Genomic DNA, 24,373 nt, shown 5'->3' with positions numbered 1-24,373 from the left:
TTTATTAGATTCTTCAACTGAGATTCTGCAGAGGGAACTTCCACCGTGATTCCATTGTTAGGCATTATTGTGAGGGATAAACGGAACAGAAATAATGGCTGCTTCTGCTAAGATGCGTCCGTCGTGTTGACATGCAAATCAACGCCATTAAACAGATGCCTTTACACTGACAATCACGTTATCAGTAGATCTTTTTTTTGACTAATGTATATTTCTCATGTGGATGCTTGCTGTTCATTTAAAAGTACATATAGCACATTAGGCCTGAGCATTTCAGTTTGCCCCCGGGCGATCCGGCAAAGAGCCCCCACACCCGCTTCTCTTTGTAACGTTTGTTCCCAACTTCCCAAATGATCATATTTCACTCCTCTTCTTTTTTCAGTTACCTTTGCAGCATTGTGATTTGCTCTGCTGCCTCGCTGTCACACCAGGATCCGGCAACAGATCTAACTGTCGAACCAGGATGTAGAAGGAACTCGGTTTCTCCCCGCTATCAACACAGTTTGCATAAAGACCTCAGATTTGTTTGTCAGTCAGTAAGCCTTTATGCTTGCTACGTGTCGATGTGCAAACACTGATTTAACCACCGACGCCCAGCGCCTAATGACTGGCTAACAATAGTCTCACAACAAAAAGAAATCCCAGACCTCATGAGGTAGCAGACATTTAGGAAGCTCTCGAACAAAGTGTGTGAGTCTGGGCAAAATTCACAAAATGTCGAAAAATGAAATTTTATATTCCTCAATTCTGCTGTCACCAGTAATAGACAGTAGCAACACAAATGACTGAAAAGTGAAGTACACAAATCACAAGAAGCGCAGTCTGGAGTTTGTTGGATGTCATTTTTTCCTTTTGTTGATATGGAAATATAAAACTTTAATGAGATTGATTCAAAGAATTTTTATTACCAACATATTAACATCAAAATATTGAGAAATGGTGCCTCCACAGCAGGTTATTTTAGTATTTGATGTATATTTTCTTTTTCAAAAAATGAACAGCAACACATCCTCACTTCAAGAGTCAGTCCAACTCAAGATGACCTGAACATGAAACAACTGGGGCTGGCACTTGATTTTAAAAACATTACTTATTAGATTACTCGTGAATAATCATTTACATTTTTATGACAGCAATCTCGTTTACATCATGGACGTTTTGGTGATGACATCACATTTTGTATAATGTTGTGTACCTGGAATTGGGTATTGAAAATTGTTGCCTATGAAAGATGTTTCCACACGATGATCTGAATTGTTTGGACTGTTTCTGTCTGTAATTCATTAACTGAAATTTGTATCTTTCAGACTATCCCCCTGAAAATAACACAAGAGCAGCACTGACCCTGTGCACATTGCTAAGTTACGTCATATAACATTTGAGATGGCAGTGGTGTCATCGCTCAGTATTGCAGTGCAGTTCATCAGGCGACATGTCAACTTAGTGAATGTTTACTACTAAAAATACATGGGCAAATTGAATCAGACAGAATCAAATTGTTGCATTGTACAAAAAAAAGAATGTGGAACTGCATGAAAACTGGAAAAACAGAAAAGAAAGCAAAAATATTTCTTTTGGATTTTGCTCAGATTTTAAACTTGGTCCGGAAACAGGACTGACATCGAGCCAAACCGACTGGAACTGATATCAACAGGTCATGTAACAATCCAGTCGCCTCGTCAGATTTTTCTTTTACCAAGGCCAGGTGATGATCAGATTTGCCTGAAGCAGCTTAATGAGATAACTGGTTCTGTTGTTTGAGGAAGGTGGTGAGTCTTCGTTCGAGTCATCGTTTGTTTATGGAAGTAAATCCAACAAGCTGACAGGGTGTGGCGACAGTTGACTATTTAATCATCCTTCTTTTTCCACTCCGGCATGTCGTATTAATCCCAGTTTCCCATTCAACTCAACAACACATGGAAAAGGTCACAGATACATTTGTTCAGTTTGCAAGGGCGTGTGGATCACATTCAAATGTAGTTTGGTTAATACAGATTTTTCAAAACTGAGATTATAATCTAGAACTGACCCGGCTCTCTGAGGGCCCCTTGACACAACTGTCTGGCCTCCACTAGTCGCAATGATTGCTTTGGTGGACAAAATTCATTTCGGATTGGCATTTCCATATAATGAAATTGTAATGGAATTGAAGTCTCAGAGTGCTTTTCAAAACGGCTGAAATTCTTTCAGTGGCTTTAAAAAAATAACTATTTTCTAATATATTTTTTAATCCATATTTTAAATACATTTTCTCTCAAGACATTGCATTTTTTTAAATACATAATGTGTTTCAAATCAGACTTTACCATTTTGAATATTGGTTTTATTCAGGTTTTCAATTTAATGTTTGGATTATACAAGGATCCCGTTCAAATTCTATTTGAAAAGCCACTAATTTCAGAAATATATAAAAGTACTTTCCAATTATTCATCCTTGCTGTAGTATTTGTCACTGAGGCCAAAAATATTCATGCCGTAGGAACCTACTGTTACTCATTGGAACAATTAAAATGTGAGGAAATCTTATTCATTCATTTTTATTGATGAACACGAGGCGCAGGATTTGCCAGTTTAAGTAGTCAGACATATTTTTCTTTTGCTCCTATCTCAACTCAGGTGACCTAGTTTTGGTAGGTGTGCTCCTTGTTTGGAGGATTTTTCTTTACTAAACAGGGGTCCTATATAAGTTGACACCGTTATTGTTTATTTAGTCGCCACGCGACCCAAAAGTAGCGTTACTCTATGTTGGTGTTGGATGAAAAAGCTCAGCATTTTCTTCTGTAGATAGTAGTGTTGTCATATCATTACTATCCAAGCAGCCATGTTTGCAGCTATATACAAAACGCACTACTGATGAACAAAATTTTTACCTAAATGAGTTATTGTGAGTGCTAAATAAATGTGCTTGCCTTTTTGTCTAGAAAAATGGAGTGGAAAATCCTGAAATTCCATATTCATTGCAGAAACCTCAGCATAATGCAGTTTTGCACTTTCAAAAGGCCCAAATCTTTGCATGCTTGGGCTCATGCAAGCCCTAGTAAATATACTTAAAGGCATTAAGAACATTTTATCGCTTGGCATCACTGTAATTATTTTTTGTATCCTAGCATAAGCCAGATCAAACTGAAATATGAGCTTATTATTTTGCTAAATATTTCCATAAAAACAGTGAATTTTCAGGTTAGTTTAAGTTATTTTTCTCGACTGAACGTCAGACATGAGGTTCTATTTTTGTTGTTTATTTAGTGGATTTCTTTATCGTGTTGTTTTACATTGTGTTATTGTTCCCATAGTTCATGAGTGTATTCAAAGAAGATGTTGATCAGTTATTCAACATCCGCGTCCAACTCAGTGACTCAGAAAAAGCCCACAAAGAAGCATGCTATGGAGAAGTTTGTTTACCTTCATAGGCTTGCAATTTAACTACACAAACACTTGGCGTGCATTTTACTAAGAGGAAAGAGGACAAGTTGTCTTTCAGTTTGCTTTTTATTTAAATAAAAACCTGTAAACACATCCACTCATATCCCAAATACATCAAGCATTTCTGGAGATGACACTTTTCCTACCCATCTTAATTCAAACGTGTATTTAAGGGCTATATATTAACTTTTTCCTTCAATAGCATTCACATATCTCAGGAAGTTGAGCAAAGAGAGAATTTCTCAAGCCTCAATTGTTATAAAACATCTCAAAGTCCACAAACATACACACGTCATTTTATCAATTTTGCGTTCGGATTTTAATGTTATTCGCTTTTCGTCTTTGCAAACTCATCTTGAAATGCCCCCAAAAAATGGGTTGCAGTCGTTTTTAATATAGATCTGCCAAGTGTCTACCTGGGTGAATAGTTTTTTTTAAGAGCTGGTTTGCAGTACTGAATCTTATGACCAACCAATATATGATAATGATTATCTTTGCTGTATGATCAGTCACCTCAGCAATATTTGAATTCACAGTGTCATTATTTCTCCTCACAAAATCTGTTGATAAATATTGAACATGTCCCAGTTGCTGTACATGCGATGCTAAGATCACTTCATGCCATGTTGACTCTCATGGTGTCGGCGGAGGTCAACCTTGCGCTGGAAGCCTTTAGAGCAAATGTCACATCCGAAAGGTTTGAATCCCGTGTGTTTTCTGCTGTGTGTGATCAGGTTGGAGCTCTGGCTGAAGGCTTTGCCACACACTTGGCATTTATGGGGTTTCTCACCTGTGAGGAAATACAAGGATGAAGTTAGCATCAAACTTGCGAGTTAAACAATCAAAACTTGCAACTGTAAAATGGACTCTGCGTTTTGAGTTGGCTTCAGTTCAACCCACACGGACAGTTTTTTTCCCATTCACACAACATATTTGTTTAAATTATAAATGCCTATGGGAGGTTAAAGACAATCTGTTGCATTGAGACGAATGAGAAATCAAATATAAAAGGAATCATTACAGCCTGTTGTCAGCTGTTACATGTTTGAACTATACCAACCAGTGTCTTAGCCTCCAGACAATATTCAATACACAAGATCAAAACTAGTCATAAAAGGTGGTGAACTGATCATTTGTTCAGATTCCTGCAACTCAGTGTCAACAAATGTCAGTGATAGGCTTCATTACGGATGACAGCGAAAAACTGGATATGCAAATCCATGCCACATTTGCTTAAGCTTATTGTCTGATTTATCAGAGGGAATATTAACACCTCTTGTAAACCTGACTTGCACCTGAAAGGCACTCCCTGAAATGGTTTGAGCTCCTCCATAATGCTCCACTTTTACCAAAGTTTTTCGTCTTGTGTCAAGGTTGCTCGCAACAATCCTCGCCAAATAAAGGCAAGTAGTCCATGCAAGATAAACAAGAACTGGCCGCTACGTGTTTGGAAAGTTGTTTTGTTTAAATCTTTTGGTGTGAGATGACGTGGATGATGGGGCCCTAAACAAACCAACCACAGTCGAATAATATGACACAATCCTGCCTGTCATGGATTTCAATGATGCCAATAACCAAATAGACATTTTAAGAGTAGTTTTGAGTTGGAAACGTTTAGTCATGAGTCTGTCCAAAGCAAATCCCACCCCTCTCCCAAAACAAACGAAAGTGCAGGAGACGCACCGGTGTGGATGTATGTGTGCTTCTTCATGTCTGACTTCTGGTGGAACCTCTTGCCGCAGTACTGGCAGGGGTAAGGCCGGGTGTCCGAGTGGATGAGCAGGTGAGTGGACAAGGTGGAGGAGCGCTTGAACGACTTCCCACACATCTTGCACTCAAAACTTTTTTCCTGTTGTAAGGACACAAAGCACACACACACTCCGTTCTCATTAACTGCTCCATAAAACACTCATTATTCGCTTAGAAAAACAGTAGACCAAATAGCGTGTTCGAAAACAATGGTGCACAACCAGGACTTAAGTAAAGCCTTTGTCATGAGATTAATATCAGAGCATAAGATCAAAGGCACACAAGGATGTTTGCTCATTTGGATTGTATAAAACGTAGGATTTGACATTTATTTAAGATATTAAGTACGGCACACACAAACTTGTTGCCTTCCTCCCAGTTGGGTTGGGGGAGGGGTTACGGCTTCATTGACCCAAAGGTTCATTTTCAGTTATTTCTGACAGGACGCTATCAGGGGCAGGATGTGACATCTGCCTCCTATGATCAGATATGCCATGAAAACTGTCTGAATAGATGAATGAGTTTTTTTATGGTTCTTTTTTCATGATTAAAATGAACACAATTCTTTATCATCAAAGTAATGACCAGAAAATGTACCTGAGAGTGGACATTCATATGCTGCTCTAAACTGACAGCATGTCCAAATGTTTTTCGGCAGATGCTGCACCCAAACGGCCGTGTCCCACTGTGCGACCTCCTAACGTGGACCTCCAGGCCATGCGGTGTTGAAAACACCTATAGTGGAGGGCATGTGAAATGTGGTCACCCCTGTATAATGCTTTAAAACGTGCCAAAAAAGATGAGGGGGTTGGCTGTACCTTGTCGCAGGTGATGCAGTGGTAAGTGTTGGAGGTGGGAGAGTAGTGTGTGCTGCAGTCCAGGGGCTGTTGTCGTGGTGGACTGCGGTTGATGTGACTGCTGTAGAGGCTACTCGCATGTTGAAGCACCCGTGGACTGAAGGTCAACTGGTAGGAGGGGGGAACCTGCTCCCAGGCATATGATGACTTGTAGTAAGGAGGAAATTCAGCCAAGGGAGACTCTGAGGAAGCAAACAAAATATATTAACTTCAGACACGAATGATTGATCGATGGAATTCTTACTTAAACGTAACTTGTAGGGATAGCTTTGGTGTGAACCAAAGAATTTTAAATCACCAATATTATTGTCAAGTGTTTGCTTATATTACATTAATTCACTGAATCTCAGCCACCAGACAAAAATAAAGTCGCGAAAGAATAGCTAAAAAATTCAGAAACCAGACTGACTTATTCGGTGTTATTTTATTGACCTTTGGTGTGTCAGAATCTTGTTATTAGAATAGTGTGATCATTTAAATAGTCTTATTTGTGCTTTGGATTTCTAAAGAGACGAATGAAGCTTTCCGTCATAAAATGTATTTATTTCAACTTTAAAGACTGGCTGTCCGCTTGTCATGGCAGATCACTACTCACCAGTGAAGAGTTCTTTAAAGGTAAATATATATAGGGACGAGAGACTAGTGTTCAAGAAGCTCACCTGACAGGTAGAACGGCTGTGTGGAGACCACTGAGGGTCTTGTGGGTTCAGGGTGGACTGGCAGGGGGCACTCGGCCTCAGTGTCCTCCTTTGCCGCGGAGTCTGATTGACATGGTTCCTCAGATGTGGATCTGTCTGAGAAGTCTCTGCTCTCTGTCTCGATTTCTGGAAGTCAATACCAAATGATCTATTTGAAAAACTGTTACAAAACAAGTCCCTTCTTCAAAACAAAATCATTGGTTGTATGTTTCCTATTTGACATAAATACTGTCGGAAAATTGAATATAAACACAAAAAACAATTTCAGTTTTTTTTATGCAGCGTCTTTAACAACAAAATATTTTCTGGGGAATATGCTAGTGTATGTAAACATAAGACATAGATTGTTAGAGTTAGTGTTAGAGAGTATATATATATATATATATATATATATATATATATATATATATATATAAATAAAATCCAATTCACGACTTGAATCGATATGTTGAAGGTTCAGTCCACAAACATGAAGTGTTAACAAAAAACATTGATGACATAATTACTTCATTCATGTCGACAGAATATTTCTTATAATCCGTTTTGTTAAAAACACAGGCGGAAAATAAAGATTGACGTCGCGTTTTAGTTAGCTTAAAACATGAGGCCCAACAACCACAACATATGTTAGTGAAGGTATAAATGCAAAAAAGACTCTTTCACAGATAATAGTAAAATAATTTGCCTTACCTTCATTTATAACTTCTCTCGTCTCGTCTTCATATGATCGATGAACGATAAATGATCGTTTGTTTTTCACCAGAAACGATCGTGGCATGTTAACACTAAAGACGACAAACTGTAGTTAAAAAGAAGAAAGAAAAGAAAAACGCGAAGAAACTATCTGATAAAACTTTTCAAGTATCGTGTCAAAGAGGTGACTTTGATTTTATAACAAAATACATTGGCACTTGGTAAAAGCTGACTAGCTTGGTTATTAAATAGATTTAAATTAGATTTTTTGTTCTTTTTACTTACCCTTAAAGCTGTGTCGTTTAAAAATTCACGGGGAGAAATGAATCCAGAAAGGTAATGCAGAGTAAAAGCAGCGCACTTGTTGCTCTTTCTTATTCGCTCCCGGATTTTTCAATCAGATAATCTGTCAGGAGAATCTGTGTCGACCAATGACAACACGCAGGTGGGAATTTGCGTAAAGAAAAAAAAGAGAGAAAAGAAAAAACAGTTACAAGGAACGCCTGAGGACGAGATAAAAAACTACAGTAATCACTCAAAACAAGTAATTTAAAAGGAAAACCCCGTAAGTAAGAGTCCGTGATAAAATGAAAATGTTTCTTTCCTTGACTGTCTATGCACAGATAAAAAAATATATGAAAATAATTGAATAAATGAAGCAGATATAAAGGTTTTCACCCTTCAATGTTTGATTTTCAGGATTTACCTTAGCGCTGTTCCGCTCGTGTAAGATTTGAAAAGTTAAGAAAATATATATATATCTATATATATATGAGACTGTAGCACCTCCAAAGATACACACACCAAACCAGTCCAAGAACACACATATCCCCGCACACACGTATTGACTCAAGCTGCTTGAGAATCAGTCCTGACAGATTTCTTACGGTGCTTTGATGTCGCGTTCTTAACGAACGCAACAAAGTCAAAGAGCTGGGAAAAAAACAGAGGGAGGGTGGAGCAAATAAAATATCATTTTAAAAGGAGAAATAATTGTTTTCGGTTGTTTCGTTTTAGATACGCAGTGAAACGCAAGCAAGCGCTAGACCTTTAGAAGGAGTGCCATGTGTGAAGGCGACATCTAGCGGACAAATTTGAAGGGACGTCAAAAAGCGCCTTATTAAAAAAAAGATATCTGCTAAAAGTGTTCATTGCACGTTCATCTTTGAAAAAAATTGCATGAAACGATGTGCTCACAATGGGAAAACGTCATCAAAGCATCAAAGGACGTTGAAAACAGACGAGGGGATCGTGATATTATATTATATTATATTATATTATATTATATTATATTATATTATATTATATTATATTATATTATATTATATTATATTATATTATATTATAGTATATTATATTATGCTTACATACACTCTTGCCTATTTGAATACAGAATTACAGAATTCCCCTAAGACCTTCGATCAACATATCCTGTCAGGAACTACATCTTTCTGATAAGTATTTATCTCATATTAATTTATTTTTGGACATATAGTTTTGGTTTTTGGAGGCCTCAGACCGAAATTCCGTTGCCATAATATAGTGATATGTTTTTGTGCAATGACAATAAAGAAAGTCTGAGTCTAAGTCCAAGGTTGTCTCCACCCATTCTACACGTACTTTCCTCTTCACCTCTTAATTTCGGTCCATCACTCTGTATAACTGACCCTATACTCATTTGTTTTTACTTACTACACCTTCATCTTCACCATCAACGGCCCGTCTGCCCCAATCTCAATTACGCACATGTATTCTGTCTGTCTGCCTGTCTTGCTTCAATTAACTCAACACAACTCATTTTTACTATCATGGAAGAACACTACCACAATGACAAAAAACAATAGCAAACAATAACAAACAGTGCGAGGCTGAGAGCAGATTGCTCATTCATTCATTCTACACCACACTTCACCACTGTCTCTCTGCTCTCATACATGTACAACCCTCACTTCTCTGAGGGTCCTGACTTCCTCGTACTTCCTCTCAACGAACTCTGTCATTGGCTTTCTCCAGATTAAAAGAACATATTGCAACTCCTTCTGACCTCAGTACTTAATTAACATCCTCCCTTGACATGAAAACATACTGCTTCATGTATGTACATTATATAGTATTATATTATATAGTATTATATTATATTGAATCATTGAATATTTGTAATCCATTCATATTCCAAGTAGGATAATAATAGACGATAATGTCAAAAAATAAAAATAAAAATAATAATCATAATAATTCCTTGTCTATTGGACTATTGAAACATTATTGGGCCATGTGCGCATGCGCTGTTTACATATGGGTCACGCGAAACCGCATCACACTAACGTCCTCCCTCCGCGATGAATAAAATGGCACAAACAATATTTTTCGTTGCATGTTGACAAACTGTATTGAGCAAAGCACGGATTAATTTTTGTATCCAAATTGTTGTACAACTTTGTTTGTCATTTCTAGTTGGAAATGTGCAGTAAAAGCTGCTGTTGCGGCTTTAGCTGTGCTAACTTGAAGGTTTAGTTTGTATGCAGCCTAACGGCGGAAGCAGACTGCGCTGGGATGAGCTGTGAGGCGTCCAAGATGGCAGCGTCCTGTGGAGTGCAGCGACTCTAGCAGGTAAACAGGTATGAATGTGAATATTTTACTCGTTTTTTGTTGGAAAACATTCATCCATGCAAGTCATAGATTCCAGAAACCAGGTGTATGATTCGCTTTACTGTCAGTGAAACCCGGTTGTACGGCGAACTTGAATTTTTGGCGAGCGTTAGCTGTGGAGTGTTAGCTCCTGGCGGAGGGACTAGTTTTCACGAAACAGTCAGTGGTGGATGTAGTTGGTGCCTCAAAAACAAATGCAAGCATGCACGCTTCACATTTTTACTTTCTGAGACATACTGAATAATATGCTCTCATAGTGTCAGTTGCGATTATGTGACAGCCACATCTACCCACCTTTCCTCGTGTATCATTCATCTTAGTTGGACCAAATGTTGTTCAGCGGTGTATCTGAACGTGTTATTCTTATTCCACGTACTGCTGCTGTTATTCTGGACTCTGCCCCGCATGCTGTATGGAGGAACTGCAAAATAGACATTGAATAATACTGAATTATGAAGCACCAGCATGTGTACTTTCAGTTAAATGTCATTGCCAAGTGTATATAGTGGAACATAATATTCATAAAAAATGCTGTCAATTTCAGACTGCCCCCTAAAGCGGCTTCATGTATGCCAAATAAAAGACCTCTGTTGTTGACTTCTGTATTGTTGGCGTGCCCAATATTTGTTTGACATGGCTTTGGAATTCCCAATATCATATTCAACTTCAACATGTTTTGTCTAGAGTTTAGTTACTCTGAAGTAGTAGGGGGCAATAGACCTTCGTTTTAGTAACTGTGAAATTAAATGTGAAACTATTGTTAGCTACAGGTAAATTGAAACATATATGGTATGAGAACTTTGAAATAAAGGTTGTCATTGTTTAACAAAATAATCAGTACTCTGTTGCAGTATATCAGTCACAAAAGAATACTGTTTATTAACCATGCCAGCCACAGTCTTCATGTTTTTTTTCTTTCCAATGAACACACTTGATTTGGAATAAAAGAAATTACTTATTGTAATTGTATTTAATATTTGCGAAAGAGGGCAGGAGGCTGGTACAACAACATGACCAAGCACAAATTGCATTTGCTGTGTGTAAACAAGATCACCAGAGCTGCTAAAAGCATCATTGTGTCCTGAGCGTTCCCAAGCTGCATGAGGTCATCAGTGACAGTGGCTCTTCCTCTGCAAGATGCATAAACCACAAATAAAACATCTGTTTCCTCACTGTAGGCTGATAGTTTTAATGAAGACAGATGGTTGCACATATTTTTTAAATGTTGTCAGCAACTCCTGTCTTTCGTAATTGAAGTCGATATGTTTTTTCTTAAAACACAATTCAAACCTGCTTTAAAATTGGAGAATAAAGTTTTAACTATCCTGAATACTGTACATTGGTTTTTGTTTAAATAATTTTTATCTATAATTTGATCTGTCATAAGTTTCTTTCTGGTCTTTCATTGCAGACACAGATTGCACATTGGAAATATATTTCTTTTTGTATCTTAGATATGATTTAGCATTTGCATCATGTGCTGTTCATAAAGGAGAACAATTTCCCTGCTCAGGATATCAGGTCACAGTCCCCCGAATGTTGATATCTTTGGGGCCTCAAAGCTGTGAGTTGGGGAGTGTACAAAGGACTGAGCCACGAAACTGCATGCTTGGAATGTAGTTCTTATTTTGAATACCATTCCTCTGCTTCTGAAAGTTATATTAACTGCCTCTTAACTTACGATTCTAAATAATTCATTTGAATTATGAGATGTCATTTTGAGAGATAAATTCCAACAAATAACTGTTGGTAGAGTTTAAAAATGTTCCCCCCTCTTTAAGGTACACTCCTGATCTGTATGTGTCTTTCTTTTCTTTATCATGTTTTTTCTCTGATTCTGTTGGTCATGGGATGAAGAGGTGCCTGGAGACCATATTGGTGGGTGGCCCCAGGAGTCCTCCAGGCAGGAAGGTACAGCACAGACTGAGTGTGTGAAGGAGAGGGAGACTCCTGTACAGCACTGCCACCATGGCCAGAGAGCAGCCCAACATGGGAGAACTCCTCCCACTTTTGGAAACCTCTGACCTCCAGCAGCTGGAAGAGATTCGAGGCCTTATCAACGATCATCTCAGTACTGGTAAGAATTCCTCAGCGTGGTTCGAATTCATTGTAAGTTAGAGCCATTTAGTAATGATATCCTTCCCTCTGTTATTAGAGCGAGGGTCGATGCTTTTGAATGGATTGGTGGACTACTTTTTAGAAACTAACTCTGCTCAGGCCATGCATATCCTCTGCTCAGTAAGAGAACCACATGACAAGGTAAGAATATCGGGCATTTCTTGACAAGGAACAATGAAACACTAGAGGAATCACTCAATAAAAATATGTTCTACAAAGCTGCGCGGAAGTGTAAAATACCACACGTTACTGTGATGTATCTCGAAACAATTCAGCATGAATCAGCAGATCTTTTATGCACCATTGTTCTTATGACAACTTAATGAATGGTGAAGTAATTCCAGTAATGACCCTCTTCATTTATTTGAATGAAATGGATATTTTGCTCAAATAATTTAAATAATTAAAAGATAAGTTCTATTTATTTTAGCTGGAATTCCGACATGGCTGGTGGGAAAACGTGTGTACGTGTAGTGTAGAGTATATGTGAAAATAATAGCTGTTGAACAAAACTCTACTAATTACTAAACATTGGGCATTCGTTCATCTCTTGCGTAAATATTACAGCTGCCCGTAGCCGTACTGCCATTGATTTTGTGATAGGAAATGTTCATGACTTACTTTCTTTATGGCAAGTCAGATGCGCACGATGAGCTCATGTCACAATTAATATTATAAATGCTAATGATGTTAGATTATCTTAGTTCTAACTTAAGCCCTTCAGTTTTTTGAAGAGGGCATTTACGGAATGTCTGAGTTGTGTCTTCTCATTTTAATGTTTTTTTTCTTTTTAATTCGACCTGTGGTTTTTCCACATTTAAAAGTGGATTGATTCTGGATAATCTTGATCTGATCTTGTCCACTGTTTCTCAAAACCAGATTTTTATTTTGTCATTTGTTTAAGTGTGAATTTTTCAAATGACATGATTTAAGAGGATGTTATGGTTTTAGCTAGTGATTTTACTACATTTGTTTTTGACTCTGAAATCTCCCCTTGAAGTAGTGAATGCAGTCATTTAGATTCAGGCTTTAATTTAGAATCTCCTTCCAGTAAATTCTGTATATGCATATTAAGTATGCTTCGTGTAATCACTTTATTGCAGTCTGAACAATGTGGGCAAATATAGATTATGCATTTTAAAGTGACTGCACCTGAATTACAGCACCTTCTGGACAAGATGAACGACTGTATGAGCAAACAGGCGTGTCGGCTGCCGACTCTCACCCTGCTTGGCCATGTAATCCGTAAGCAGCCGTCCTGGATCCACAAGATTGCTCGATATCCTCTTCTGCTGTCTCTGCTGAAATGCTTAAAGGTAAAGAGAGTCTCTTATCTTAACTGGGGAGCAATTTACTCACATCTCAATCAAGGATTGGCCTAAGAGTCGTCATATCAACCTTGTTCATTCCTCTTGTACCGATCATGTGTTTCGGCAGACGGATACAGATGTGGTAGTGCTGATAACTGGCGTGCTTGTGCTGATCACTTTGCTGCCAATGATCCCCCAAGCTGGAAAACAACACTTATGGGAATATTTTGACATATTTGGTCGCTTGGCGTCCTGGAACCTCAAGAATCCTGGTAAAAATCTCTTGCAGTTTTAAATAAATAGGAATAGTGATTTTGTACAGACAAGTCAGACTTTTTTTTTGCCCATTAAAGTTCATCCTGTTATCTCTTGGTTGTCCATTTTTACCCAACCAGGTCATGTTTCAGAGGTCTACTTGATCCACCTGCATGCCAGCGTCTATTCTCTCTTCCACCGCCTGTACGGCATGTACCCATGCAACTTTGTGTCGTACCTGCGCTCACATTACAGCATGAAGGAGAACATGGACACCTTTGAGGAGGTGGTGAAGGTAATATCCTGCTACTTTCAAGCACTGAACCACAGGCTTTCAAAGAATTGACTTTGTGAACCTTCTATATAGCCCATGCTGGAACACGTCCGCATACACCCGGAACTGGTCACAGGAACCAAGGACCATGAACTTGACCCCACAAGGTAGCCCGGTTCCCACATGCCTTTGAGACACATGGCCGCTTTCCTTGACTCTCTCGTGTGTTGTAGATGGAAAAGATATGAAATCCATGATATCGTCATTGAATGTGCCAAAGTCTCGCTAGACCCCAAGGAGGCCTCTTGTGAGGAAGGATATGCCAATATGCCTGAGAACTTTTACCCACCAGTGCAACTGCGACCTCAAGACTGCACCCCTAGCCCCTACACGGAACTGCACAGCAGCTATGGTCAGTTTTCTTTGGGTTTTTTTTTTTTTGCCTTCAGCGCTCGAATGTTTCTGCGTGTCTGTAAGAAAACATTCTAAAGTTTTTCCACGATCCCGCTTGGTGGTGTTGAAGGTCTTTGAAGCAATAGAAATTATTTGTTGCTTTTTAAAGTACTACTTTGGTGCATCTTGCACTGCAGGTAGTTGCTTATTTAGTGACTACGCCTTCTCTAGTTTGTGTTTGTGCTGCTCAATGTGATTCAATTTTGTGACATTGTGGATCTGATCATCCTGAGAACTGCTACTACTGTCATTTTTTGAGTCATAGTCTTGGTAACTTACAAACGCCTGCTTGTGCTGAGCCCAGCCCACATGTCACGAATTTCTGAAACACCATACTATACTTACATTTTACGTTGCAGAACCCACAATGGACATTATCAAGCTAATTGCCTGCTTATTGACAGTTGAAAATTAGTATTTATGGTGTTGTTTACAGTGAACCTTTGCTGACCATTCTTGCATGAAATAGAGTCCAGGTGAACAAGATGCGAATAAGGCTAACATGCTGCAAATACACATGAGCAAGCTGTCTTTTTCTTTGGTCGTATATGTTCCCTCATCTGAAGTGGATCCTCCACTGGATGTTTCTGGTACTATATTGAGAAAGCAACATCTAGCAATTGTAATTTCATGTGAAGGTTCTAGTTTAAAGTGCTTAGGACAGCTTTGCTGACACGCGCACATGAGCCCAGGAGCAGTGACATTGATCAGTTTGTCTTCTTGACAACAGGAAGCTCTTCGTCAACCCCGTTCTCGACTCCCCGGCAGCCTCTTCCCCCGCCTCTGTCCTTGCCACCCTTCTCAGGGACACAGTCCACGTACCGTAGTCCACAGAACACCAGGCATCAAGTAAGACCATCCATTATGGTTGTCAAATTGTTTTTCCAATAAGATGACCTTTGAAACTTGAGGCTTGTGTTTGTTGCTGGTTTTGTCAAATATAGTCGGCTGATGATAAATTATTAACCATATGACCTTCAAATGTGCTTTTGGACTCATGGTGGTTTAATTCTTTCTTTTCTGTTTTTTAGAATTCCACAGGTGAAATCACATCTACTAGTGGGGTTAAAGATCCTTTGTGGAGTCCTTCTTCGTTGTGTGGCATGGCAACACCCCCTTCATCAAGAGGCATGTCGCCCAACCTGGAGCACAGTGCCTCTCACCATCCCAGTCGTATTCAGTCTACTTCTGGTTAGATGGCATTTACAAATTGTGTTTATGTGTTGCTGGTTGAAGTTGTGACGAGTTGTGGAATTCCCTTTGTCCCTGTTTTGAATCTGAATAGGAGGGAAAGGAACGCCGGCCTCCAGCACTCCAGCCACCTCCTCTCCACCGCCCACTCTATCAGACGACTTTCCCATAATCTCCTTGCCAGGCAGCACAGTCCAGTCCAGCCCACCAAGAAAAGTGTGTTTTCTCTTATTTGTGCTTCTCCCTCCTTTTTCATTTTTTGCATGCAGTCAGCAAATAATGCTTTTTGCCATTCTGTGCTGAGTGATGAGTCAGTGTTCTTAATCTCAATCTATTATCGATTGTTCTGGTGATGAGCATACTGGGACTAAAAATAAATGAAATGCAAAAGGACATATTTGATTTTCATCAACATACCAACATGGTTAAACCAACATGGGTGGGATTCCATTAAAAAAATAATCTAGTTTATTAGAGAATTTGTGATTAATTAATTTCAATCGCAGTTTAATGGTATCAGAATATTTGCCACAAGAAGCCACATTTTTCAATTTGAAAGAATTTGGTATATTACTGAATTAAATGATGGACCCATACATGCATTTAAACAACAAACTATTGTTTATTTTGCATCAGTTTGACAATAGCACAATAAACGAGGATGGTGGCTATATTCAAGTTTTTACATCACCTCATTTAAACTAAAGCTCTTTTAATGTCTAATGAAAAGATTTGTATAAGAATTTCAATTTATAAGTATTTCAAATACATTCAGAGTAGTGGAAACCCTGGCCGTTGTGTAGCGAAAACAAAAGCAAACAGATTGCTTTTGTTCAGGGATTCCTCCATGTTTGTTGTTGTTATCATCCTCGCTGCGAAGTGTCTTGTGCATCAGTGTGATCAGTGGACCAGGAACTCCTGCACTTACAAAGGTTCTGTGTTGTCTGCAGAGCAAACTGTTAAATGAAATGTGATTTTATTAAATTGAATTATTTTTTGTTGTAGTTAATTACTCATAATAATGTTTTAATTAATGAATTGTAACTTGTTAAAGTCCCACCACCAGTGTATATATTTTGTAATATTGTTGTGCCTGTTTCAGGATCGCCGGCAAGGAGAAAGTGGTAAACCTGCACTGGTGAGACAAGAGCCAGTGAAAGATATGGAGAAGAATGCAGACAGAGCTGCAAATAAAGGTGACTATTTTACATTTTTAAAAAGCATCATAATATGCCTGGCGTTTTTTAACCTTACTCACTCCTCCAGAATCAAACACGGGAACCGCTGAGAATGTTTCAATGACTTTGACTGAGCTGTCAGTCTTTATGAAGAAACAAGAGCTGGACCTGCAGCTGAGAACGGAGAAAGAGAAGGAAGAGGGTAAGCGCTGACGTGCAACTGACCGAGTAAATGTTAATGCTTACACATTATTTTCAATCGCAAATCAAATTGAAATGTGTACCTTTTTGTGTGTGGTCATCTCTAGCTGACATCACAGAGGAGCTTCTAAAACTCACAGAGGAAAAGCGGGAGTTGTCTGGTCTCAGAGGCTTTGATTGTCCATTCTATCACACCACTGAGACTCTGACGGGCTTCCAGGTGCTGCACAACAGCCAGCCCAGTGCTGCCAACAGGGATATGCACCACGCAGTATCAACTCCTATCAAGGGGGAGAATGCTTCAAGTGCCAATGCTGTTGGAAGTGAGAGAGGGGGGAAAACAGAGGACAGCAGGGGTTCAGCCAATACCAGTCTTGAACATTCCTGGCAGTTGGGTTTCACCCCCATCGTCGATCAACTCCACCGCAGCCTCTCTGTCCATGATGAAGAGGTGGCCAAGTTTGGGATGTTCTCGCCAAGCCCCTGCAATAAGACCCCCGCACAGGTGCCCTATGAGTTGTTGTTCGACCTGGCTCTCCCGCGGGCTGCCTCACTCTTTGTGGGAATGAAAACAAACGAGGCGGTGCATAAAGCTGCACTGGAGAGACTCTCACACCGGGAGGAGGGGCTGGAGGACGGGGAGGAAGAAGGAGTCACGTCTGCTTCGCCACTGGAGGTGCTGGATCGCCTTGTTCAGCAGGGCAGTGATGTTCATGACAAAGTCCTCAAGAGGTGAAGATCTTGTTTATCAATCATCTGATACACTTGTTGTTTTATGTCTTCGTTATACTGCTCTGCTGACACCTGAACTATTGCTCTTTAGTCAACACAAAGTGTTTTTAAAATTCTTCTTCAGAAATTTTCCTTCAATGTATTTTCACTCATGCAAAACAAAATAATTTATTTGTTTTTTCACAGATTGCCTTTGCCAAGCAAGTCTGCTGACTGGACACACTTCGGAGGTAAATCCAGTTCTGCACATGCCTTAATCCTGATGTAAACACTCTTCTCAGGGCCACTGTTGACAGAACATTGCTCATTTGTCATGAGTGCTGAGCGATGCAAAGCTGGGAAATTGTTGCTAGACACAGAACTTGATTCAGTGTTTAGAAACATTGTTTTAGTATACAAACTTCCAGTTGTAAATTACAATGGAAGGAGTGATGCTTGTTTTAGACAGGACTGCTGTCAACATGGATTAAGTTTTAAAACTGAATGTTATGTCCAAATTTCTTCTGCTCTTGTGCTGTGTAGATTACCATGAGTAGATTTAATTGTGCTATGGTAAATTATGAGGTGTACTGCTTGCCATTTACATTTCGACGGTTGTGATACGCTTTTCTCTGTTTCCACCTATTATGAATGACTTTGAGTCAATCCACTCTCCTGTGGTGGTTTGGTCAATGACTTGGCAGCAATGCAACGCTAAGCCGTACACACTTATTAGTCATCTGTATTGTAGATCTGTTCATCAAGTTGTGTTTTATTAAAAAGTATGTATGTGTTGGATAAAATGAGTTCAAGGACGTTTTTCAAAGTATAATACAATGGGAGTGGTTCTATTGCATTAAATGTTTTGTGTGGAGCCGGTGATCATCACATGCTGAACCAAGTCAGCAAAATATTCAACAGTGTCCATGGATGTGCAACTTTTTATACAGTATGGAGCTTAATTTATTTGTTCTTTGTCATTATATTTGTCTTCTCAGGCTCAGCCCCACTGGACGAGCTACACACGCTGCGCAGCCAGCTGCTCCTGCTGCACAACCAGCTGCTGTATGAGCGCTACAAGAGGGAGCAGCATGCCATCCGCAATCGTCGCCTCCTTAGGCGCATCATCAACGCTACTGCGCTGGAGGAACAGAACAACGCCATGGTGAGCTCAAGCTGCTGGACCATTCTCGTCGTTTCCCAAAGACCTCCAAACATCTGGTTGAGGAGGGGGAGGGACTGCTACGCTTATTGGCTAACTTTATTAAGGCAAAAATGAAGTTCCTATTTAGGTTTTCTAGGCTATCTTACGCTTTATCCAGGTCACTTATGGTTCTATTCAGAAGACGGTGAAACTCATAGTGAAAGAGGATTTGCATAATCTTATTTCAGCCTCATGTTTTACACTGGTACAACAAACATCTGGAATTGAAAATTGTGTGCTTATGTTTGAGTGCAGAAGAGCCAGCTGACTCTGCAGAGTGTAGACATCTTAACTCTGAGGGACAGTCTGCATGTGGAGCAGCAACGCTACCAGCAGTTGTGGGATGACCGGGAAACGGTGGTGACAAGGTTGCACAGTCAAATCCGTCAACTGCAGCAGGGACGAGATGACTACTACACCAAAAACCAAGAGCTCCAGGTGCACTTTCATATCATGATGATTGTACTGCATTTTAGCTGATCAAATAAAGTGTTACTTCAAAGCTACTTTGTTTTCCTTTTCCAGAGCAAATTACAGGAATGTCAAAAAAGGATGGATGAACTGGAGGCAGAGCTTCAGAGGGCCAATAACAAAGTCTGTCACACTGGACATCTTCTCAATCAGATGACTATCAAGGCAAGAACAGTAATGTATTTGAAATTGTCTGGCTTACATCCATGGACATGTGATATAAGCCTCTATAAATATAGTTTATAGGAACCGAGTTGATTCTTCATATATGCTTTTCACATTAAATTAGATGCAAGATATACATATTAACAATTTCCATGTTGCCACTCTTATTGCTGCCTTGTTGTTTACATTTGTTTTTTTATTCATTTTACCTTTGGATGACTTCTCAATCCAGGTCAGGCAGTCCTGTGGACATTCATCTCATGCTCACAATGAATTCATGGCCAATGTAGAATAAACCTGGACACTTTGGTATTTTTTTGAATTGAGAAATTGACTTGTAGATTGAGACAGTTTGATCTGATGTGTCCGCAACATCCTGCCGCCTCTTTTTTAAGTGCGCCGTTGCTATGGAGATGCCCTCCATTACTCTATTTTTGGGTCAATGACTGGGGTACCAGGCAGCTTTTGTAATTTGATTGGCTCTTGGTTTGTTTTCTTCCTTCCACAAACTGTTATTTGGACAAGTGACCTCCAACCTTACTGAAGAACATATTGCACTAATAACTGCTCATGACTCATGTTTTCTCATAATACTTTTTGACAGGTTATGTTTGTCTCGCAGTTGCAGTTTTGCCCTCATTGTTTTCGTTGTGTCCTTCAGCTGAGCAACAGTGAGGCTACCCAGCAGCAGATGAGCTTCCTGAACAAGCAGCTGCTGCTCCTGGGGGAGGCCCATAAGCTTTCCATGCAGGAGCTGAGCCTCGCTGGTGCCGATAATACCAAGGTGCGGTAACAGGAAGTGTGTGTCTAGAATGCTGCAGAGTTGGCATACTGTGGTGAAAAGAGGGATACTAATTGGGTTTGTTGGGGGTGAAGTCAAGTACTGTAGGCATTAGCTGGAGTTTCAGGTGGTGATAATTTATCTTTCTTTACTAATGTCCAACATTTCTAAAGTTCTTATAGTTGAAACTTGTATATTTTGTAGAATGCAATTTCAAATAATGTCTCACAATCAGAAGTGAATAGCCATTGGCCTTTCAGAAATAATAGTTGTAATAAGGTGATGATGTGTCCAAAATATGAAGAATATTTTGCACAGGGAGCTAGGTATTGGGTGACTTTCCAAAGTCAGAAATTGCATCTGATTTTAAGGTCAGGTGTGTCAAAGTTTTTTTTTTGTGAACAATTTAAGAGGCTTTTCATTTTGTGACCCCTATACAGGTTACCACCATTCCAACCAGTGTTTTATTTAAACTGATGCTAATAGACTGGTCAGTAATGCTGCTCATTCTTTATTGTGGCAGCAAATTGATCCGCAAGTTAAAATGATCTCTTTAAATGTTAACAAATGAATAGCAGACAGCTCTGTGGACAGGTTACTTGTACTTAACTCCATTCACTCATTCAGGTGTTAATCATACATTGCCAACACCACAGGAGACAAAGATGCTGCGCTCATCGTATGGGAAAGAGGTGGATTCCCTGAGACAAAGTCTGCTAGTGCAGGGCCAGAAACTGGAGGCTGCACAGCACAGGGTTGCTGAGCTGGAAACACACCTGTCTAAGAAGGAGCACCTCATTGCAGAGCAGAAGAAGTTCCTGGAGGACGTCAAGTGTCAAGCAAAGTGAGTGTGACTTTCATTGCGTCTTTCAGAATAATTTGGTTGTTCAGAGTTAAGTCTGGGGTAAAAACCAAACGTGTGCTAAATGAAGCGTGGCGGAGGATTGAGTCATGACTGAGTTAACCATGCTAAGACAAGTGTGGGTCCTTGCATCATCCTGCCTTTTCAGGGTGGAGCTGCAGGCCTCAGACAGCAGGTATCAAGCTCAAAGGAGAATCACGCAGCTGCTGCAGACTGAACTCCTGCAGCTCTACAGTAAAGTCGAGATGGAGGCACCAACTACCACTGCCAACAGCTCGCCAGCAGGGGGCAGAGCTGATCCCCGTGCTCCTGCTGACTCCAGGTCAGTTTTTAAATCATGAAATCCTCCTAATGTATTTGTCATCTTGGCTTAGTGTCATGTGAACAAGGATCATATCATAGCCTCATTAAGTTGGATTCAATGTAGAACAGTGGTCTTTAGTTACTAGTCTGTCTTTGGGATTATCGCCACTCCTAAATCGTGTCTAAAATAACATGACTTAATCATAGTTCATTCAAATAAAAATGGGTTATTTTCTTGGCCAGTAACACAACCACAACCCACTATTTGAGAATCACAATGTCAATCTTTTCCTGTACGCACAAGGTTGTACCTCTCCTTTTTATTATAGGAGAGAGGCAGGCAGTTGCTCACACACACACACACACACACACACACACACACACACACACACACACACACACACACACACACACACACACACACACACACACACACACACACACACACACACACACACACACACACACTCTTGCGCGCGCATACACACTCGCTCGCACTGACATATAGACTCACCAAATAAGCTCTGTATGTTTAGTGTGATGTACAAATGTTTCAAGTTTACCTCAGTTACAAGGGGAATTTGACTCATTCATTGTTCATATGTCCCCTCCCCCCTTTTTTTGAAGACTGCCTATGCGTTTGTGTTATCAAACCAAAAATGCTCTGTGCTTTCTTGCTTACTTTTTCCCTTTTATCAAGAATGATAATCCTTGAGTGGTTGATATGAGCAGAGTTTAAAATATTGTTGCCCCTTTGCAGTGTGTTGCTGCCTGATAGACCAAGTAAAGTCCAAACTGAGGAGGAGGTCGACTGCAGAAGTCCACACGGTCCTGTGCGGGACAACGGCAGCACTTCATCGCCCAGCAAACTGAGTAATTCTTCCAAGACTTCAGCCAACTCCATGAACGGCAGCCAGGAGGACACTGCCCCGCCAGCGCCGCCGCTGCTGGTGGAGCCGTCCCTTTTGTGTCCCCACGTTAGCCCACTAGCACTCCTGCCCCCTTCGGATGCCCCACTCACTGTGGGATCTTATCCAAGCACCAAAAGCTTCCTGGGTATGAGGGCGCGCGAGCTTTTTCGAAACAAAAGTGAGAGTCAGTGTGAAGAAGAGCCTGTCCCCCTGGCTGGCCTTGCTCACGACTTGAAGACTGAGATGTGTGTGGATGTGCCCCAACCAGGTTCTGATGCTCAAACAAATACTAGTTCATCTATACCGCCGCTGCCACCTCCTCCAACCACCCAACCTAGTTTACCCTCCAAGGATGCCCCTGAGCCTTCTCTGCAAGCCTCAAGTCAAGAAAGTCCCCGCAGGAAGATGGGGCCCGGCAGAGGGCGGGGCCATGCAGGAGGAGCCCGGCAGCAGCAGCTTAAAATCATGGACTACAACGAAGCACATAATGAGCAGAGTTAAGTTTGTGCTTTGGCAAAGAGTGAACTGAAGTAGGACATTGGAGAAGTTGAAAAACGAGAGCAATATCAACAACTCGGAATTCAGTGTTAATTTGTTCCAATCCTTTGTCAGGGCAACAGGATTGCGATTTCTCTTTTGGCATATTCCCATCAGGAGTCAAACATTGAAATGGCCTGTGTGTAATTGGGTGGAAATTGTGTGCGGCATTTAGTATCTGTATTTTAAATGGGTTGCTTTGTTCTCGTTGAATACACCCGTACTGTTCCGCACATTAACAAGTGTACACAGAGGTGGGGAGGTTTTTGGTGTTGAGTGCAATTGAAAGTGACACTTTCAAAAAAAGGAGGAGCATTTTCTGTATGGGTCCTGTGTGGAATGTCCATAGAATCAATATGGTTGCAAGAACAGGCAGAACCACACTGTTCTGTGTGGTTCTGTTTCAGGTGGCAGTGAGATGTTTTCGTACTGTAAAACAAGGGAAACATTTTGAGAAAATCTGAATCAGAAAAAGCCTTTGAAGGTCACGGTTTAAACATAACTCATCAGATTTTTGTTCACTGGTTGTCATATGAGTTGACTATGAGGACCAAGTGTTGCAGAAGATGCTCTGTTTTTCCTCCAGCCAAAAATGTCATACATTTAGGTCAGATAGATGCGCAACCCTTGTTACAAAAAAAAAAAAACCAAAACTCTCAATCCTGTTGTCCACCTGGAACTCCTGCTGTCATCTCCTTCTGCCTCGCTATCTAAAAAGCATGTTCATCAGTCCACTTCAAACGCTGACAGTAGTAATGGAAGCAAACCGACTGAAGGTACTTTTGGCACAAAGTGACCGACTCTGACAAGTGAAAGAGGATCAGGGACGAAATGACTAAAAGGAAGTTCCTAACAGCGGTGGCTTGTGTTTAACTGTGAACAATAAAGGTGGTCTTCAATGTTTTGCACTACATTTGAGACTAGTGTCATGAGTTGGTGGTTGGCTGAGAGTAGAATGAATAAAAGGAAAGGTCACATTTGGATCAATGCAAGCAGGAGTGGTGTGACTTATGCGAGCTATAGTGCGTCAAGCCACGGAATATTCTTTCTGAATCGGATCCGATTATTACTGTTAGATGACTTCGGACCTGCCCTCTTATCCGGGAGCGTATCACGGTTCCTCAGAAAAGCCATGGTCGAATAGATTAGAATACCTACAATTCTACTCGGAAGTGGGTATAATATGAAAACTGGTGGAAAAATATATAAAAGGTATATTGTGAGCTTCAGTTGAAAACGCTGAAAGCCACGCGCATTGTTGAAGAGGCTTTGCTGCAACAGGAAGATTCGAATTGGCTGTTTATTCAAGGTAGGAAGCAGCACAGATAAATGTTTTAAATAAATCCCCCCATATTTGTAAACTGTTTGAAACGTATTAA

At 40.2% G+C, this 24,373-nt stretch overlaps 2 protein-coding genes across 5 annotated transcripts; one reads left to right on the top strand and one right to left on the bottom strand.

Moving 5' to 3' along the window:
* Window positions 1–3,462: 3,462 nt before the first annotated feature.
* gfi1b (growth factor independent 1B transcription repressor) lies at window positions 3,463–8,297 on the bottom strand. 4 transcript variants are annotated; one of them, XM_053853442.1, is made up of 8 exons: window positions 8,127–8,297; window positions 7,706–7,839; window positions 7,418–7,512; window positions 6,689–6,853; window positions 5,991–6,211; window positions 5,770–5,907; window positions 5,107–5,272; window positions 3,463–4,213 (listed from the first exon to the last, which is right to left on the bottom strand). In XM_053853442.1, the coding sequence occupies exons 3-8, from the start codon at window positions 7,503–7,505 to the stop codon at window positions 4,035–4,037; spliced, it is 957 nt and encodes a 318-aa protein (XP_053709417.1). In that variant the 5' UTR covers window positions 7,506–7,512; window positions 7,706–7,839; window positions 8,127–8,297; the 3' UTR covers window positions 3,463–4,034. The 4 variants fall into 4 exon arrangements, with proteins under 4 accessions (XP_053709417.1, XP_053709421.1, XP_053709420.1 ...); XM_053853446.1 differs by having other exon boundaries at window positions 8,225–8,243; XM_053853445.1 differs by having other exon boundaries at window positions 8,207–8,230.
* A 548-nt stretch (window positions 8,298–8,845) lies between these two features.
* On the top strand, window positions 8,846–23,718 carry tsc1b (TSC complex subunit 1b). The gene is made up of 22 exons (XM_053853438.1): window positions 8,846–10,038; window positions 11,927–12,146; window positions 12,225–12,328; window positions 13,351–13,503; window positions 13,625–13,769; window positions 13,893–14,047; window positions 14,120–14,193; window positions 14,260–14,438; window positions 15,210–15,328; window positions 15,511–15,670; window positions 15,765–15,886; window positions 16,773–16,866; window positions 16,937–17,050; window positions 17,157–17,781; window positions 17,968–18,011; window positions 18,759–18,925; window positions 19,220–19,402; window positions 19,490–19,600; window positions 20,262–20,384; window positions 21,038–21,225; window positions 21,392–21,565; window positions 22,307–23,718. The coding sequence occupies exons 2-22, from the start codon at window positions 12,038–12,040 to the stop codon at window positions 22,956–22,958; spliced, it is 3,795 nt and encodes a 1,264-aa protein (XP_053709413.1). The 5' UTR covers window positions 8,846–10,038; window positions 11,927–12,037; the 3' UTR covers window positions 22,959–23,718.
* The last annotated feature ends 655 nt before the right edge of the window (window positions 23,719–24,373 follow it).

This window comes from Synchiropus splendidus, chromosome 1 (genome assembly GCF_027744825.2).
Source record: "Synchiropus splendidus isolate RoL2022-P1 chromosome 1, RoL_Sspl_1.0, whole genome shotgun sequence".
Lineage (NCBI taxonomy): Eukaryota > Metazoa > Chordata > Actinopteri > Syngnathiformes > Callionymidae > Synchiropus > Synchiropus splendidus.
Note: the sequence above shows the minus strand (reverse complement) of the source record. Positions and strands in the feature narration are given on the sequence as shown.